Here is a 19,464-nt window from a genome sequence, read left to right as displayed (position 1 = left end):
CCCCTTATAAAATTGTCAAAATAAAACCTTATTGTATCAACACTTTAGCTAACAAGGCCCATACATTAATGTTAACTCTAAAAAAAACTGTTTTGTATTATTTAACCTATGACCATCTCTTTTAAGCTTCCCATCCAGAAAACCGGCAAGTTCTCCAAGGAGTTCAACAGGGTGTGAGGACTGCTGGTTAATATTCTTTTCATCAGTAATTATGAAACCAAATCCCTACGGATTTTGAAATTGCAAGTAAATTTGTCCAAGTTAGTGTTATTTTCAACTATTTAGTAATAAAGTGATCTAAGACTCTTCCTAAATTCCTATCTTCAGCCTGTTTTATTTTCAAAGAAGGACGGTAGTTGATGTTCACTGAGTCAGTGCCAGTGGCTTAGCTACTATGAGATATCACAGCACAACTGGGCACGGAGATACTTTTCTAGGTTCCCCAGTCTTACAACCCCAAAGCACCGTTGTTTGGGCTGGTCAGAATGTTCCAGAAGTTTCTAAAGAAAAGGGAAAGATTCTATTGTGTCTTTTTCATGAAAATGTGAAAAATGTTGATTTGGCTGTCATACTGTCAAATGTTACCCAGGGCATGTGACATCCATCACTGCAAGGAGTGGGGCGTGAAGCCCCCCTTCCTTGATGAGCATTTGATGGGGAGATAATTGGGGATTAAAAAAAAAAGCTACAAAAATTACCGAAGAAATAACACTATATCAGGCAGACATCCAGACATTTTTCCATGCACAACTCCCACTCATTTCTCTGAGAGATACAGCAGTAAAAATTGACAATCTGTCAGTTTAACCATTTTCATTGTGTACTTTTTCTGGGCAGGTTATTCACATCGAACTCCTTTGATGTGATCAGTGATGATGCTTTTATTGGTCTCCCACATTTAGAGTATTTGTAAGTAAAAAACCCTTTTTTTTAACATAATGATTCAGGACAAGTGCTCTCAGATTCCTACAGCAGTCTGACAAAAATATTATAACCTATTTCAGATTCATAGAAAACAACAACATCAAGTCCATTTCAAGACATACTTTCCGGGGACTAAAGTCTTTAATTCACCTGTAAGTATGATTTTTTTTTTGATTTTTTTTTTTTTTTTTAAGGAGGGCGCAGCTCACAGTGGCCCATGCGGGGATCAAACTGGCAACCTTCATGTTATTAGCACCACGCTCTAACCAACTGAGCTAACCTAGCTAACCCTTGCTATTACTTTATAATAGCAAATATATATTATAAGTTTGCAAATGGACAATGCAGTTGGATAATCTATGGCTAAAGCGCACTGTTTGTGGGTATCCATGAAAATTTAAGAAACCCAAATGATTTCTCTCCAGGCATGCTGGCCATCGCTCCCTGTCATCAGCCAGTGGGTGTCCAGGAAATTAATTACTATTAATATGATTAGTCTAAACCGATCATAATTACAAAAACAATCTAATGCAGGGAAGTTGTGTGACTGAAATAACTTTCTGATCAGCTACATCATTAACTCACTTCATGCATAATTATGGGTTTATAGTGTGATTTGATATTTGCCGTTTTTATTTTTCTGTATATGCCCTGACATTTATACATATGTTATAACCACAGATGTGCACATAGCACCTGCACAACTTGCTTATACATGAAATATTGAATTACTCAGTGGGTGATTAGAGCCAGTCCTTCTTAACAGGAGGCAATTTTGCCTCTTAGGGAACATTTGGAAATAGCTAGAGACCTGTTTGGTTGCCAGGACTGGGGGAGGTAACTGACTTCAGTGGGTGGGGCAGCGATACTGCTAAACATCCTCCAGTGCACAGGACAGCCCCCACCACAAAGAAGTATCCAGCCTGCAATAGCATGGTGCTGAGCTGAATTGGAGAAATCCCGAACATGAACCAAATAACTTGTTTCTCCTAGGCTCCCCTGCCCCCCTATAGACACACACACACACACACACACACACACACACACACACATGCGTGCGCACACACACACTCACTCACATACACATGGATATATTGTGAAAGAAACTAGAAGGGCAGGGGAAGAAAAGGCACTAACATATTTTAAGTTCCTACTATTATGTTGGTCATTCTGCTTTACATGAATTTTCATTTAATCTTCTCAACAATCCTGCCAGATAGGTACAACAATCCCTGTTTTAGAAATGAAGAAAAAGAGGCTTGGAGGGGATATATGACTAGTGAACTGTCTAGTTGTAGAACTATGATGATATCAACTTGATAGTTGAACTGCAAGGGCTATTCATCCGATCAATGACTATTTATTTCTTAGTGCTTAATATGTATCTCATTAGTTAAAGATGCAAGAGAGCTAAGTATCATTCTTTCGACTTTAACCTATTCCCTCACAATACCTTTTCCCCAGCTCCGTTCTAGGCCCCAGGCTGCGGAAGGGGACAAAGCAGACAAGAATGCCAGCCCGTAGAGGCTGCATTCTAATGTGTCCACATGGTCATCATGCTCCCTCTACCAGGCCCTGTCTCTACTGCCGTTCAGATTTGCAGCAAGGGGAACTGATGGCCAAATGTATCTTATACAATCATTACGCCTTCCAAGGTTTCTGTCTGTAGTCATTGTGATAAAAACCAAACAAACCGCATTTGCAGTGCTGCTCTTTATGCCAGTGACACAATGTGAGGCAGAAATAAATGGCTGTGGTGGCATGAACATCATGCCATTTTGTCACAGAGCCCAAACGGCCACACCTAATTTTTTAGACAAAAGTGAATAAAAGAAACAAATATATGGAAGGAAAACTGGAAGTTCATGACCCCAACTTGGATACCCACTTGATTCACACAAATCCCAGTCAACATAGCCTTGTCCAATGCTCAGCACCATGCAGAGCTGAAGGAAGGATGTAAGACCCAGCTGTCCTCTCTGGGAACCATGGTACAAGCCCTGCCATGCCCCTTAGTTTTCTCAACTGTGTCTTCTCACCAGCCTAAGGGCCTCCTCACCCGAAGGCAGGCAGGTGGGCAGGCAGGCAAGAGGGGAGAGGAGGAGAAGGCTGAGGAAGGGTGGGAATCAGAGGAAAGAAAGGGGGAAAGGAAAAACATCTGTAAAACACCCTAGTGAAGAGCATTCATTTGTTTGATTAGGGCCTATTATGTCTATCAAATGAAATGGGAATTTAAATTTGGGTCATAATGATGCCACTTCTTTAGAGGTATGATGACTATAAGAAAGGGACACTGGTCCAGCATGTGCTTAATACCTGGAAATGTTTAAGCTCAAGAGGACACTAAACACAGGCTTCAAAGACAGAGGCCTACATCTTAAGTGTCAAACACACAGTGCAAGGGAAATCCCACCTCTTTGACTGGGTGCTGAAGGTGGGAAGGAGGTGTTATGGGAACAGGTTAAGCTTGACTGAGTCAATATGACCCTAGATCTCTTGCATCTTTACCTAACATTTAGGGGTTGATTCATATGGCATTGCCAATATTAGACTGTTTCTGATCTACAAAAATGGCAATACCGTATGGTTTATCCTAAGTAAGTCTCTAGGGTGTGCCATACAAAGATGGATAATATCCTGTTCCAACCTGGAGGAGCTCAGTCTAGCAGGAGCAATTAGACAAACAAACATTTTCTCACGGAATGCCCTTGTCCTCAAGTTATGTCCTTTCTAATTAAATTATGCTCTTTTCTAATTTCTTTTTCTTTCCTTCCTTCCTTCCTTCCTTCCTTCCTTCCTTCCTTCCTTCCTTCCTTCCTTCCTTCTTTCCATCCATCCTTTTTTTTTCTTTTCTTCTTTCCTTTTTTCTTTTCAAGGAGAGATGGGTAGGGAGGATTTGAATCTCAAATGTTTCTCTGGCTGCTCAGTACATCAAGTTCATTTTCCATTAATTACCACTTATAAATAAATCCGACATTTGTTTGAGCCATTAACTTCCTTTTTAAGATTTTAGGTTTCAAAGTGCACTTTTCTCTACCTCAGACCAATTCTTCAAAAACAAATGTTCAACCAGTGAGGAATAATCACCTCCCCCTCTAACCCGCATATGCTGCAGGAAGAGTTTACAAAGCTTTTTCACATTCCTGACCTCATGATAGTCTCCAGATGACCTTAAGGAGACAAGGCAGTAGCACGACCCCTGTTGACAAATGAGAACGTGAAGATGCTCCCTGAGTTTAAGCTGCTCCCCACTTTAGTAAGTAGTAAAGCCAGAAGTTTCCCAAGGTCTTTAACGAGCCATCTAGTGCCCTCTCCACCATGTCAGTTGTAGCAGAACCAGAAAGCTTTTATTGAGCTGGCTGGATCCTTCCATGGGACATGACTTGAGGAGCAAATACGGCTACAGAAGAGAGAGAACACCCTGAAGATAGGAACCTTACCCTCGCTGTTAAGTCTCCAAATGCAAATAGGTGGGACTACACATACACTTTCAGATCCAACTGGTTCCCCCTCTGGCCTAATATTAAAGCTGCTCCAGGGGACCTACCTGAGCCTTTATATAAATTCAGTTAGTTTCTCAAGAGGCAATGAACTTATCTCAGCTTCTTATGTATCTACCTCAGTAGACTTACCTTCTACGGACAACTTAAAAGTTCCTAGACGCCCCCTCCCTCAAGCTAGCCATCAATAAAAGGAGAGTTCCTTATATTTAAGTCCTTACAAAACAAGTCAAATCCTCGGACCTCTCTCGATTACTTTGAATTACTGTCCTAATGACATACAGGATTAACTTACATATTTGAGTAGTTGATATATTTCAGCAAGGTTTGAATTTTTCTGATGACTGTGGCTTACTTTTGAAGTCAGGGGAAACATGAATAAAAAATAGTTTATGTCCAATGATGACAAAATTTCTCAACATTAACCATGTATTCATTTTTGTTACTATTCATGAGCTTTTCAGTAATGTTTCCCTTGGCTGCCACATACATGTCACCATGGTTAAGGATCAATGGAGGCAGAATTGTTTGCATTTTTGTATAAAGATACTTGGCGAAAATTGTCATCAACCTATACCTATTGTGGGCACCTGCTGGTTGCTCAGCACTGCGGGAGTACAAACGATATAGACGGCAGTCCCCAGTGTCAGGGTGCCTGTGTGTTCCCATTCAGGCAGGCAGGGTGTCGTTTCAGCCTTCACCATACCATGCGTGGAAAGAGGCAGTATGATGTGATGGCTGAGACGGTCATGTCTGCCACCAGACCACTTGGGTTCCAAGCCTGGCTTTATGCCTTCACAGCTGTGGGACCTCAGGCAGGTCCCTCAGCCTCATTGTGCCTCAGGTTTCCTATGTGTAAAACGAGGGTGATAGCAATCATCTGTAAAAATGGGGGCAGGGACAATAAGGAGCATCTCCATCCTAAGGTTGTCATGAGAGTAAATGGGTTCATCTATGCAAAGTGCTTCGAGCAGAGCCTGGTATGCAGTCGGCACCGTTATGTAGGAATAGCCTAAACCCACTGCCTAAGCTCTGTTGGCCCTCCATCGGGATTACAAATGCTGCAGTGTTCTTATGCCCTTTAAACATTTTGTGTGAAATTAAAATAACCGCACTTGAAACACCACTAATTCAGTGAGTCACCAATTCAAACGGAAGATCTGCACCGCGGGAGGCTGGGAGCATCCCAGATGGCCATGGGCGATGCTTTCTTAGCAGCAGAGGCCAGTGGCACTGAAACAAGCGTGCTGTCTGAGCCATTCTGGTCTGCCCCAGAGAGAAGACATTCCAGTAGTTTCCACTGTCACAATCAGAGTAAACCATGAAAACACCAGAGTGGAGGAAAGGCCATTACCTCTGTCAGGAGGGGAAGACTGTCTGCCATTGAGAACGCTGGAACCTTCTCAGCTGGTCTCAAGGCAATTGGATGTTCAGTGGGGCAGTTTCCTGGATGCTTGAAGGAGTGTTTCCTAGACTCTGAATCAGGACCTAGAGCATGGTGCTCAGTGGAAGGCACACTTTAAAGAGCTTCCATGTTGCCTTGGAATTATTACCACAGTGAGGCTAAGAGGAGGGAGGTTCTTTGTGAGCAGTAGGTCCACGCGATATGTGAGTAGGTGGCAATGGCAATTCACAGGGCTTTGCACTTTCTCCCTAGTTCAGTGCCTTGGTACAGAGACCTAACAGAACCGTCCTCTCCACTTTTCTTTGTCCATATTGGTGCACTTCCTCTCCTCTCCTCCACCCAGTCCCATTCATTCGTTCATTTCAAAGTATCTATTGAGGGCTTACTTTGTGCTAGGCACTGGAGATACAGGGGTAAGAACAACATCCTTCTAGTTCTCACTACAGAATCATCCTAAAAATTAACATTGATGAAGTGTTTTTCAAACGTCTCACTGCCTTGTCTTCACTCCTCTCCCAATCAGTCCTACCGTCTCCCCCATCAGATATTCCAGTGCACTCCTACCCCCTATAAAAACCTGTGGCCAAATTCTCTGACTCAATTATGTGACTTCAAGTATTATCTCTTCTACTATTATTTTATTATTAAAGAGGAAGAAGCCTTATGCCTCTCATGGTGAAAAGTATTAAGATGTGATTTAAGAGCTAAAATAGGACTTGGAGATCATTCTGACCAAGTGATCATTCTCTTTGTAGAAAGGGAAACAGCCAGAGCTCAAACCCAGATATGCCATTCCTGGCCCATGCCATCTCCACCCCACTCTGCTGCTGAGTCCAGGGAGCCCTGACACCAGGCTAATGGGCAACAGGCAACTTAGGCAATAGCCTGGTTTTCCTTCAATTTTACCATGTAGAAGGTCTTTTTCTGGACAACTCTTGGTGGCTACCTCTGACTGCTTGCCTCTCTCTCTTTCATCCTTCTAACTTTTCATTCTCTTATTCCTAATAGTACTTGATTTTAGTTTTAAAATCCAGGACTGATTTGACCCACGCCCAGCTAACAGACTTTTGAAGAGGAAGAAGCTGTCCCATACCAATTCAGGCTTACACTCTCATGCCATCACACTCTAGAGAGAGAAGGAAGTCTAAAGACTTGGGGACCATTAGGATGGCTCTCTGGAAATAACTTGCTGTCTACATTAATGTCCCCATGAGATGGGCTCTGTATTAATGATTGAAAGAAAAATATGACAAAATATTAACAGTGGTTGCCTCTGTCAGGATAATTACTGTTTTACTCCTTTATAAAATCTTTTTGCACTTTCCAAATTTTCTTGAAGTGAAAAAATAATAATAATTATTATATATGCATGTATACATGTATCCATACATATGTATATGTGGTACTATATATGTGTGAGTATATATTCATCAGTAAAATATATACATATATCTATATGTATATCATATATATATATATATATATATATATATATATATATACACACACACCAGTTAAAGATGGGACATTTAAGAATACAAAGGCATAGAGTTCTTGCTATTTAAAAAGACAGAAAGAATAAATGATCTTAACATCCTGTATTGAGCACTTAAAAATACTTAGGTATTAATTATCACTTAATTATCAATTTTCTTTGACAACAACAAAGAAAAAGATTAATTTCATCGTCTTGATTATCTGACATAAGAGTTAAAAATTCTCCTGCAGATACAGAATTTTCCTGGAATCCATTTTAAAGGTGTGTATATAAAAATATTAGTAGCTGCATATGTTGCTTTTCACAATAAATAAAACTGATATTCTTTACTCAGTTTTGCAGATGTTGCAACAGAACCCTAGAGAGGTTAAATTAAGTTGGCTAAAGAACTCCTGAGAATGATGAAGCTCAAATTTAATCCTTTGTCTACTTGAGACCCAACGACTCCACTGCACAAAATGATGTAGAAAATAAGAGCTACGATCAGTCTTACAAAAGAAACACAATATATTTCCACCAAAGCTCCTACTGACGTAAAGGAACTAATTATAATATTAAGTTGTTACTCTGTGAAATGGGGGCAGATGGAAGGAAAGAGGAAACTGAGGAAATTTAATGAATTCAATTTTCCATTTTACTTTCCAGTGGCAAAACTCGGTGGACAGATGGAATCTGAAGAATCAAATAATCCTAAACTCAACCCTAAAATAACCCTAATCTTAACCTCAGAAATGCTACCTCAATATCTCTAGTTGTTTAAATAACATAAAAGGCACCAGGTCTCATTGTCCTACTCACCTTTTTGGCATAAGGACCAAATGCTGAACAGACTTCAGGGACATCACAGGATTTTCCTGTTTCTCTTCTTGGTAGCCCTGGCCCAGAGCCTCGGAAGCTCTCCCCTGCAGAGAATCTCTCTTATGCCCCCAGATGTCTATGATAGTTTGTGGAGCCCACAGGGATCGGTCCAAGCCTGGCCTGACTGTTGTTCTAAGCTTCCTCAGAGGACGAGGGCCTGAAGCCACGTGGGAATCTTGTGGGAAAGAATGCAACACCATTCTACAACCCATCCCATGAAAGAAGTTGACATTATCTGACCACCCAGGCACCCAGTGTTGACTTGCGACAGTTATTCGCACTCCAGCCCATAACTACTTTGAAATGCGTCCAAATGATTTGGTTTATGAATGTTTCCAAATGATTGGTTTAGATTGACTGAATCCTCACTGGTCAAAACCATTACATCCACAGATTCTAAGTAACAGGGTCCCTTTAAAAATTCAACTTTATCTTTGTTTCTTCCGAATTTGAAATAATAATACAGGCTTGATAATAAAAACTCTCACAATCCAGACATCTACATAGCAAAAGTGAAAGATTCCAGCTACCCTGAAATGTAACTTTAGTTAATAGTTTTTATATCTCTTTCCAGACTTTTCTTTATGCATCTATAGACATATAACCTCCCTACCCCAATGGGATTACACCCTATATACTAATTCTCCAACTTCCTTTTTTTCCATAGGTAACACTTCACATCAAATCATAGAGCTCAACCTCATTTTTAAAAATATCCTGCAAACTATTTCATGTTAACTATGAACCATCATTTATTTACAGTCCCTTAGTAATGTACCTGTAAGTTATTTCTAATTCTTTGGTATTATAGGCAGTGCTAGATTAAATCTTTCTTCAATTGTGCAGTGGGCCTCTAAGATTTCCAATTTCTCTTTACTTGGGAATTGGTACAAACTCCTAACAGCAAAGACATGTATAGGCGCTGACGATCCCCTTCTAGGTGTCCTATGCACCCTTCACCCTGTACCCATCAGCCTGCACTGGAAGGTCTCTTTATATCAGGACCCTGTTACATTTTTTTTGCAGAATAATTCCCAGGCTCTGTCAACATTCCTTTCCTAAGACATTCTCTGCCCAAGTCCCTGCTTCCTGCTTTCTTCTTTCCCAAATGTAACCTGATGTCACTGAGACCTCCCAGAGACAAAGGGAAGCTATTCAAACTCCAATTCCTGGTCCTCGGGCATCTGGAAGCCTCGCTCTCATTTCTCTGTCTTACTTCTTCTTCTTCCTGTTTCTTTTACAACTTCGGGCAGTCTTCGCATGCCTATCCCTCATCAAACCTAGACATGAAGAGCCATCATATCTCCTTGAGAAACAGTCCATTGTGAGTCAGTATTTGATTGAATTTTGTTTGTGAAACAATGAAGGGGTCTCATTGAGTGCAGTAAATCCTTTCACCGTTTTCCCTCTGGCACCCCTCATACTATGCTGCTCCTCCACACTCTGGTTCCTTGGGTGACAACCTCCCTGTCACAGGACATCCTTAGGAAGCATAATGCCACATTCTACAACCCATCAGACTAGCCTGTCTTTATCAGCTCCCCTAATTCTGTTGAATTCTAAGTCCTTCATCTTGTCATGCAAAATTACCATCTCTCTACTCCAGAAGCCCAGTAGCTCTGAGTCTATCTCTGACCACCTCACCAGCTGCTTCTTTGGTTAGTCTTCACCTTGATTATGTGAAGCCTAGAGCTCTAATCCTTTGGGCAGGATTCACCCATTGTTGAAAAGAACCACCATGGGCAGCAAAGCAAACATGGTGCCTCTTCCTGTGCAACCCTAGTGGCAGCAGTAATTTAGGACTTGACTGTTTCATCATTTCACACCCACTGTCCTATTACTCAGCCCCCTGCAAGCTTGTGCTTTGCAGCCAATTGCAGTTTGTGCTGGTTTCTGGGGGAGGGATGTCCACTGAGGAGATGTTTGCATGAGAACTTTAAGATCCATCTCGCCAGAAAATAAATTGAGACACATAACTTGGGAGTGACTCTGGACTTGTCCAAGACGTCAGGAAATCTCTTATTTCAACCACCAGGCAGTAAGATGAAGTGTGGAGACATTCTCTTGCATGGTCTTCTTTAGCAGTATCTTATTACGACTACGTAGGTGGACAGTCAGTGCCGTTCATTCATATGGTCAGTTTTCTCAGTGCTGTTTCTTGGGCAACCGACAAGCAGAAGCCATTTTCCATCTTTTCCCGTCTTCCTCCTCCCTGTTGCCCTTTATTGAGAGTAGTCCAGATGCCAAATACCATCCTGAGTGATCTCATTTACTTCTTCTAACAATCTGATAATATGAGGTACTATTACCTCCACTCAAAAGTGAAAGAAACTGAGTCTCAGAGAAGGTGCATTACCAAAGTCACACAGCCAACAAATAGTGGACTCGGGATTCAAACCAAGCTCAGGATGACTCCGAAGCTGTGCCCCTTTTCGCAAAATGAACTGTCACGAGATGAGAACATTCTAATTCCATAACCATTCTTATACGCCAAGGTTCATTGAAAAAAGTTTTCCAATCCAGTAGTAATTTCTAAAACTCAGAAAAACAACAAAAACACTTAAAAATCGATTTTCAAGTCTTGAATGTTTGTTTATATTTGAGAAATCTTATATTAACTAAAGGAAGTAGAAGACATAGGAGACTTCCGAAAGTGTTTGGAGCTACTGGTACTGTCAGTTGAAGGTTTATCTGCTCTCTGAAGCAAGTGAGGAGAAGAAGCGGCCTAAGTGTTAGAGGAGAGGGCATTTGGAGATGGACACTGTTTAGTCAGTCACCCTTTGGGAGACATCCCCTAGACTGAATGTCTGAGAGTGTGAATTTCATCTGTTCTTGATATGAAACATCAATCTCCAGGCATCATTTTGTTGAGGTTTTTTGGTTTGTTTGTTTTTTTTTAACCATGATACAAAAAGTGCCATAAATCCTGAGTAAGTGTTGAAGCAAAGAGTTGAAAATACAATAGCAGGAATCTGATTAGTACCTTAGAAGAAGAAAAGTAGTGCAAATAATTTAGTGTAGTCTGGGAAGAACAAAAGGAATTCATAAGTAAGCTTTATCATAAAATGCATTTATTTAGTTTATAACTACAGTTTACATCACTTTTTTTTTCCCCCAGGAGCCTTGCAAACAACAATCTCCAGACCCTCCCAAAAGATATTTTCAAAGGCCTGGACTCTTTAACAAATGTGTAAGAGGACCTACGAAATCATTGATTAATTAATTAACTTGCAGTAGCTAACAAAGAAGCCTGGTATTGATGATTAAAATGTTTAATTGGCTTTAAATTAAATTAGAATTTAAATGGGCTTACATTTTAAATTTACTTGGACTGATGTTAAAGTCTTCTATGGTATTTACCACTGGAAATTCTGAAAATATAGTACCCAGGCATTCCTTTGACAAAGTGTGTGTCTGTATGGGAAGAAGTGTGATAAAGGACTTTGAGGGACTGGAAAGAGGAGGACAAGCTAGAAATTTCAAGAATTTTTTTTTTTTTCTCATGAGGTCCAGGAAATGGGGCTACAAAAGAAAAAACATAAAGGAGTCTGGGAAACTGACAGAGTTAAGATGAAAGGTTACACCCATGGGTTGGTCAGTCAACAGAGAAATGGAGCAGGAAGTGGGGGAAGGGAGGAAAGTTTGCCTTTTCTCTCATTAGACTGAACAACAACTCCAGGCTTAATCCCCAGGAATTTGGCTTAAGCCCCAGGAAGAGAATGAACTTAATTATTTTTGACCCCTTTTCAAACAAAAGAGCTTTCAAACTTTGACTTTTAAGCCACAGAGTGAAAGATCTTTGTAAGGAATTTGTATATTTTGCTGTAAGCAAAGCAAGTAATAATGCCTAACCCTCTCAAAAGCAATTTAGCATCATTAAGTGCCTTCCAGTACCTTAGAAAGATATTTAAATGCCATAAGGCAGAATACAAGAACAAATGAAAGGATATATGAAAACAAAAGATTTCTTACTATTCAGGTGCTTTGCTATAGAATATATATTCAGAACAACTTTTCTCCAATGACAAAAAATCTGAGTCAAGTATTTTCTCCTAAGCCAGTATTTAACTTCAAATCAGTAAGCTAATGAAAAACTGTCTTTGTTCCTTGTAATATTCCCCCAGCCCCTCCTCCATGCGTATCACCCCAATTCCTCAATGATGGTTTATTTCCAAGAGAGTGCCAGTATCAGGACACTTGGAAAAAAATCTCGAATAGACCACAGTTCTCTGCTCTGGTTTACAATAGCCCAGAAAAGTTGACACTCATTATTCTGGGTCAGGGTATTCTTGGGAGATGAAGTCAGTCCTGGGAATGTCTTAGAAGTTAGATGATACTCCATGGAAAACTTGGGGGCACAGCTTATTTGGGGATCCTCTGACTCATCTTTGTGTCAGCCTGTACCTTCCACTAACAAAAATAGAAAATAAAATAAACCCCTTCAAACTGGCTCAGTCTCTCCAGGGAATCCCATAATGGGTTTGGCCCTTTTGGGCCTATTCTAATATGCCCAAGTCAAGAATTATCTAAGCAATACAAGAATCCATGCCAACTTGCCTTTTAGTGGATTTCTTGGTTTTCATGAATGTGTCCCCTAAAAAAGGTTTAAATGCTTCAACATTTAAAAATTATTTATGTTCTGTGTGAAGAGTAGGAAGTACCTATCTTAGGAATTCTGTGCGATGAAGAAGGGTTTTAGGTAGGAGATGGAATTTCTGAAGACAAGCAATACAAATAAACGAGAACTTGGTCAGTTGAGAGCATATGTGGAAATTTAAACTATCTATGCTGTATAGTTTATTGTGAACACGAGCTATGGCATGTCTGCGTTAACTCTGCTGTGCCGAAGTCATTTCCTATTAAAATTGAATTTGTAGACCATGGAATAAGGTCAAGATTAATTATGTCTGTGAGGAAAAAGAAAAGCAAATAGCTCACTCAGTTTAATTAAATATGATATAGTAACCACTACATACTCTCCTCTAGACCTGCGCTGTCCAATATGGTAGCCATACATATGGTCACTGAGCACCTGAAATGTGTTCCTAGTGTAACTGAGAAACTGACTTGAAAATTTTATTTAATTTTTTAAAAATTAAATAAAAAATAAATTTAAAAACGGATTCTCAGCTTAATTATTGAAAACTTTGAAGTCTGGTTGCAACAATTTGGGTGTGCGAATCTATTTTTTTCAAATGGAAATGTTATTAAATCTAAAAACCGATCAGGTATTTTTGATGAAAATTCAGCATCTGAATTGAGACATGCTAAAACGTAAAATACACATTAGCCTTTAAAGACTTAGTATAAGAAAGAATGTAAAATATCTCATTAATAATTTTTATATTGACTACATGTCAAAATGATAATATTTTATAAGTACTGGATAAAATAAAATATGTTAGGACTACAATTAATTTCACCTGTTTTTTTGTTGTTGTTTGTTTGTTTTTACTTCTTCTATGTGCCTGTAGAAAATTTTAAATTACATATGTGGTTCACATTTTATTTCTATGGACAGCATAGCTCTAGACTGAGCTACCTTTGAATTTAAGAGGTAGTAAAGTATGAGGGTCTATTGACTGGGGTGGCCTTCAAGGGTGCATGGTGGGAACTCTCTGAGACCAGAGTGAATCAGTGGGGTTCACGGTAGATTATGGGGCATCCTGCACATGTTAATTTCTGAAACAGAAGTCATGCTTGTCTATGTAAGGCCCTCATAGAGCAAAAGCAGCTGAAGTTTGTCTTTCAGGGATCTGAGAGGGAATTCATTTAATTGTGACTGTAAACTGAAGTGGCTGGTGGAATGGCTAGGCCACACCAATGCAACTGTCGAAGACATCTACTGCGAAGGCCCTCCAGAATACAAGAAGCGCAAAATCAATAGTCTCTCCTCCAAGGATTTTGATTGTATCATTACAGGTAATGTATTCAAAATCATTCCACTCCATAAAATTAAAATAAGGGCTGCATTTTTTTACGGGTGCAGGAACTGATATTTCTTATATCTTAAAAACCAGCTAAACAGTTTAATGTTTAAAATATTATGAACCATTACAACTTCATGTGATGAAAGCAAAGTAAAATTGCCATTTTACCATTTCTCTAAAATAAATGTATTTGTCATGGACATTTGAGATCTAGCCAAGGAACAAAGCATTAGCACGCAGTTACTTACCACCATTTCCTATTTTTGCAGAATTTGCGAAGTCTCAAGACCTGCCTTATCAATCACTGTCCATAGACACTTTTTCTTATATGAACGATGAGTATGTAGTCATCGCTCAGCCTTTTACTGGAAAATGCATTTTCCTTGAATGGGACCACGTAGAAAAGACCTTCCGGAATTATGACAACATTACGGGTATGAAAAGCCTAATCGTTTCTTTCGGTGAAAAGTTAAGCTGCTTGAGCCAAGGGCAACAGGAAAAGATGAATGATATCAATTTTGCAATTCGTGCAGGCTTAGAGACATTTAAATCCCAACTCTGCCATTTATTAGGTGACCTGGGATTGCTCCCTAAACCTTAATTTCCTCACATGTGAAACTGGAATAATACCCTCACAGGGCTGTTATAAGATAACGCAATCATATATTTAAGAAACTTAGTATAGGACCTAGTTTAGGATATATGAAATCAAAGATGGATTGGTTTTCCTCAAAGAAGAAGTATCAGACTAGGAATCATGAGTTCAATCCACAGGTTCTGCCACAAACAAACTGGCAACCTACTCACTTTCCCTGGGCTTCTCTTTTTCTTTTTTTTCTTCTTCTCATATTTTTCTTATGGGATCGGTGAGTGCCAAACATTGTTGCACAAACATTACTTCTGCAAAATGTTTTCACAAAATGCCTTGTGACAAAAAGGGTTTTGTGGTCCAGTAAATCTCTGAACCATATCTTCCTCTTGGAGATTCATACTAATACACATTAGGGGCTCTGAGATGTTCTGCAGTGAGGAAACAAGCCTCTTTCTAGTATTTTTTACATTTAATTTGACCTTGGAAGCCAATTTCTTTTTCCATGAAAACTTTTTACCTAGGTGATCTCTTAAATTTCTTTCTCATTTCAACAACTTTAAAAAATCTTAAGTCATAAATTTTTTAAGTCAACATGGGGCTCCCTCTGCAATATTTACATCAGCCTTATCTTCTAACATCTTTAAATCTGCTCCTAAAAGCACTCAAACATCCCCCTGTGAGAAGAGACTGGGAGGGCCCTCATTCGAGTTTGTTGGTGGTCATCAGCCTGTTGCTCAAAGGATCAAGCCAGGTCTGGGCTTGCTTGAGACAGGTGCCCAAATGAAGGAATCCCCTCCGAACTGAGGTCTTATCCAAAATCCTCCTTCTTTCTCAAGGAGGAAGGCTGTGCTTCCCTTTCTCCCTAAACCCCCTTTGTTTTCCAATGGATGGCAACAGGGTTTTGTGCAGTCTAAACCAGGTTCTTCTACCTATGTACACTCTTTCCATTGCTTTGAATGAATCTTTAGATGAGCACTTGAAAGAGAAACAAATCATATATTTGCAGACTTTCCGAGGGCATCCATTAGTCTAGCATGGCAAATAGATGTCACATATGCGGTCACAATCCCCCCCGCCTCCCCAGCCCAGGCTGCACTGATGTCTTGGTGCCCTTCCTTGCAGAGTGCAGATATGCCACAGAATCCTTCTCAACACAGTTCTCCAGGCACTCACAATCAACCAGTCAATCTATGCTGGCACGTGGTTGAAACCTAGCGGCCATCCCTGATCTAGTTCCAACCCTCATTGTACAGAAGAGAAAACTGAATCCCTGAGAAGTTAAATGATTTTCCCAAAGTCACACAATTAGTTGAGTCCTGAAAAGGGTTACAAATAGAGTAATTTTGCCTATGGTTGGAGCCAATTAGTACAACAAGTTGATGCAGAACTTACTGCCTCAAAGTCCCCTAAACTGCAGTCAGAGAAGGCCTGGGGCCTGGATTTGCCCTGCCTCTCTTTGGATTTTCTAGAGCCAAGCTCCCTCTAGGAGATCAAAATCTATGAATAAATATTAAACTCTTACCAAAAGGATACTGAGCTAGGCCCATTGACAAACCCCATATTGTTCTCTGAGATTTTCCAAAGTGACATGCAGGAGCATGGCCTATCGTTGGACCCCTTTTCACTTTTCTCAAGGATTGCTCTTCCTTCTCTTCTCTCCTCCCACAAGTGACCTAAAGCTTCAGAAAAATAACAAGTGGCATCACTTTCCTTTCTCAGGGGAAAGTCAGGGTATTCTAGAGCAAGAAGCAGTTTACACTCAGAGCAAACCTATTACAGGTAGAGCGGTGGGCTGCCCAGATCCCCACTCAAAACTTTGTGGGGTTGTTCTAGAACGTTGTGGGATCTTAGCTCAAGCTGGAAGCCCTGAAACACCTAATTCCCCACTCCAGGTTAAGTTAAAAGCATAGGGATGCTGGTAGACCTGGGTTTGAATCTTAACTGCCTTCTCCTGGCAGCACCAAACCTCTCTGAGCTTCTGCAAAAGGGAGAATAATAATATTTATGTCTTACGCTTGTTGGACAATCTTAGTGAGATGATTTAGCAAAGCATAAATGCCCATTTTTACTACAATTACAGTGATTAACTCATGATGTATCAGGGAAAGCAATGCTTTCTTTCTGCAAGAAGTGAAAGAAGAAAACTCAGGCGGTAGCCATGGGCCCTGAACATTTAGTGCAGGTCGGATGTTCAATTGTTGGTACCTGAACATGACAATTCAATTGTTGGTAACAAGGCCCCATGAAGCGCAAAGACGCAGAACTTCAGGATCCTGATACCGTTGGGCCTTGGAGATTGGCCTTGCTTAATCAAACAAGGAAATCTTTTATTTCAGGCTGATTTTGGTGGAAGTTGTATGGCCTCAGCTTACATGCTTGCACACAAAAAAGGTATAGCCATCCCACTAATCTCTCATTTGTCTTTTCCCAGGCACGTCCACCGTAGTATGCAAGCCTATAGTCATTGAAACTCAGCTCTATGTTATTGTGGCCCAGCTGTTTGGCGGCTCTCACATCTATAAGCGCGACAGTTTTGCAAATAAATTCATAAAAATCCAGGATATTGAAATTCTCAAAATCCGAAAACCCAATGACATTGAAACATTCAAGATTGAAAACAACTGGTACTTTGTTGTTGCCGACAGTTCAAAAGCTGGTTTTACTACTATTTACAAATGGAATGGAAATGGATTCTACTCCCATCAATCCTTACATGCGTGGTACAGGGACACTGATGTGGAATATCTAGAAATAGCCAGAACACCTCAGGCACTCAGAACGCCTCATTTAATCTTGTCCAGTAGTTCCCAGCGTCCTGTCATTTATCAGTGGAACAAAGCAACACAATTATTCATTAACCAAACCGACATCCCAAACATGGAGGACGTATATGCAGTAAAGCACTTCTCAGTGAAAGGTGACGTGTACATTTGTCTGACAAGATTCATTGGTGATTCCAAAGTAATGAAATGGGGAGGCTCCTCATTTCAGGATATTCAGAGGATGCCATCACGAGGATCCATGGTATTCCAGCCTCTTCAGATAAATAACTATCAATATGCAATTCTTGGAAGTGATTATTCTTTTACTCAAGTGTATAACTGGGATGTGGAGAAAGCCAAATTTGTGAAATTTCAGGAATTAAATGTTCAGGCACCAAGATCATTTACACATGTGTCCATTAATAAGCGTAATTTTCTTTTTGCTTCCAGTTTTAAGGGAAATACACAGATTTACAAACATGTCATCGTTGACCTAAGCGCATGACACACATATTCTGTGGCTACCATCAAAAACTTTCTACAGTACATGGTCCGGATGAACTCAATGCATGATGACTCTTCTTATCACACTTGCAGATGAATGCCTTTCAAACATTGAGACTGCTAGAACCAAGCACTCCCAGTATCTCCATCCTTAACTGTCTAGTCCAGTGGTGTGGGAAGTTCCCTTTTCGAAGACAAAATTGAAGTGTGTGACTGTTCTTTGCAGTGAAGATGTGTAAATAAGCGTGTCATGGTATCTGTTACTCCAAAAAGAAATATTAATATGTACTTTTCCATTTATTTATTCATGTGTTCAGAAACAACTGCCAAATAAAATGTTTACATTTTCTTTCATATCCCAAAGGTAATTATTTATGGGACTTGTTTTTCCTTGGTGATGGTGTGCTGAGGAAATAGTTTTTATTTAATAGGGTTATAAGGGAATCAAGAATTTATGGCTTGAGTAATCAGTGAAGACGAAACCCTGATATTGATAACCTGTAATTTCTGAATAGGTTTATCAGTTGATTTCAAACATTTAAAGGTGTTTCCAAAGGTCATGGCTTTTAAGAAAACTTTGAGGTAAAGTGATGACAAAAGAAGAGTAGAGAAATTTGCTTATTACAAGAAGACTAATTTGAAATAAAGAACAGTAAGACCGATCCTTTCCTATCCAATAGCTCCAGCTATAACCATTATTCAGACAACTTATAGGAGAACCTAAAGCCAAGATTTTGGATTTTAAAAGCCCAATTCGGGGACTTTCTAAATGTCTGACTCTAGAATCATTGACAGCTGATAGAGTAACATTATAGCACTCGCTCCAAATACACCTGAAATGAAGGCCTCTTAATCTGACCAAGGTCAGATTAAGACCTTGGTCTTAATGCTTTGCTTCTAAACGGCAGTTTTGATACGTTATTGACATGCTGCACAGTGCCCAGGCGGCTCCTATTTTATTTTCTAAATTCTTCCTCCTGGATCACAAGGGTCGTTAGCACCTAGCACAATGCCTGTGATACAGTAGGCTCTCAAAAATGCTTTTGAAGGTACACCTGTTATAATATAATAATAAAGTTTATGAGGCCCTTTCATCTAATCAGTTGGTATTTACTGAGTTCCTAATAAGAACAAAGTATCACTCCTGTGGTGAGGGGAAGAGAATTGAGGAAGAATAGGGCATGATTCTTGACCTCCGGGGCCACAGAAGACTCATTGGGGAGTTAGAACACAACAGAGCAAGCAGTAAGTGCCAAGTGTCATCTGAATATTCTAAGTATCATGGGAGCATCAGAGATAACTTCCTGTAAGAAGTGGTCCTTGTTTGAACTTAAGGGAAGATATGGTTTCAAAAGGGGATCATGGCAGAGAAGATATTCCTGGCACAAAATGGTTCTGTGTGCTGCCTTTAGGGAAGGGATCAGAGCTCCCTCCAGCTCATTGCTCCCCAGAGTCTTTTGCAAAATGGAGGCCGATAGGGGGACAGCACCC

The 19,464-nt window shown here is 40.1% G+C and overlaps 1 protein-coding gene across 2 annotated transcripts in view; it reads left to right on the top strand.

Annotated features, from left to right (window-relative positions):
* LGI1 (leucine rich glioma inactivated 1) overlaps window positions 1–18,329 on the top strand; it is a 35,287-nt gene extending 16,958 nt beyond the window's left edge. The window contains exons 3-8 of one of the 2 annotated variants that reach the window (XM_081074290.1): window positions 838–909; window positions 1,005–1,076; window positions 11,304–11,375; window positions 13,938–14,107; window positions 14,385–14,549; window positions 17,139–18,329. In XM_081074290.1, the coding sequence (XP_080930416.1) occupies window positions 838–909; window positions 1,005–1,076; window positions 11,304–11,375; window positions 13,938–14,107; window positions 14,385–14,549; window positions 17,139–17,974 (1,387 nt within the window). In that variant the 3' untranslated portion in view covers window positions 17,975–18,329. The remainder of the gene's footprint in view (window positions 1–837; window positions 910–1,004; window positions 1,077–11,303; window positions 11,376–13,937; window positions 14,108–14,384; window positions 14,550–17,138) is intronic. The other variant, XM_081074291.1, reaches the window with a different exon arrangement.
* The last annotated feature ends 1,135 nt before the right edge of the window (window positions 18,330–19,464 follow it).

Source organism: Rhinolophus hipposideros (assembly GCF_964194185.1).
Source record: "Rhinolophus hipposideros genome assembly, chromosome: 15".
Classification (NCBI taxonomy): domain Eukaryota; kingdom Metazoa; phylum Chordata; class Mammalia; order Chiroptera; family Rhinolophidae; genus Rhinolophus; species Rhinolophus hipposideros.
Note: the sequence above shows the minus strand (reverse complement) of the source record. Positions and strands in the feature narration are given on the sequence as shown.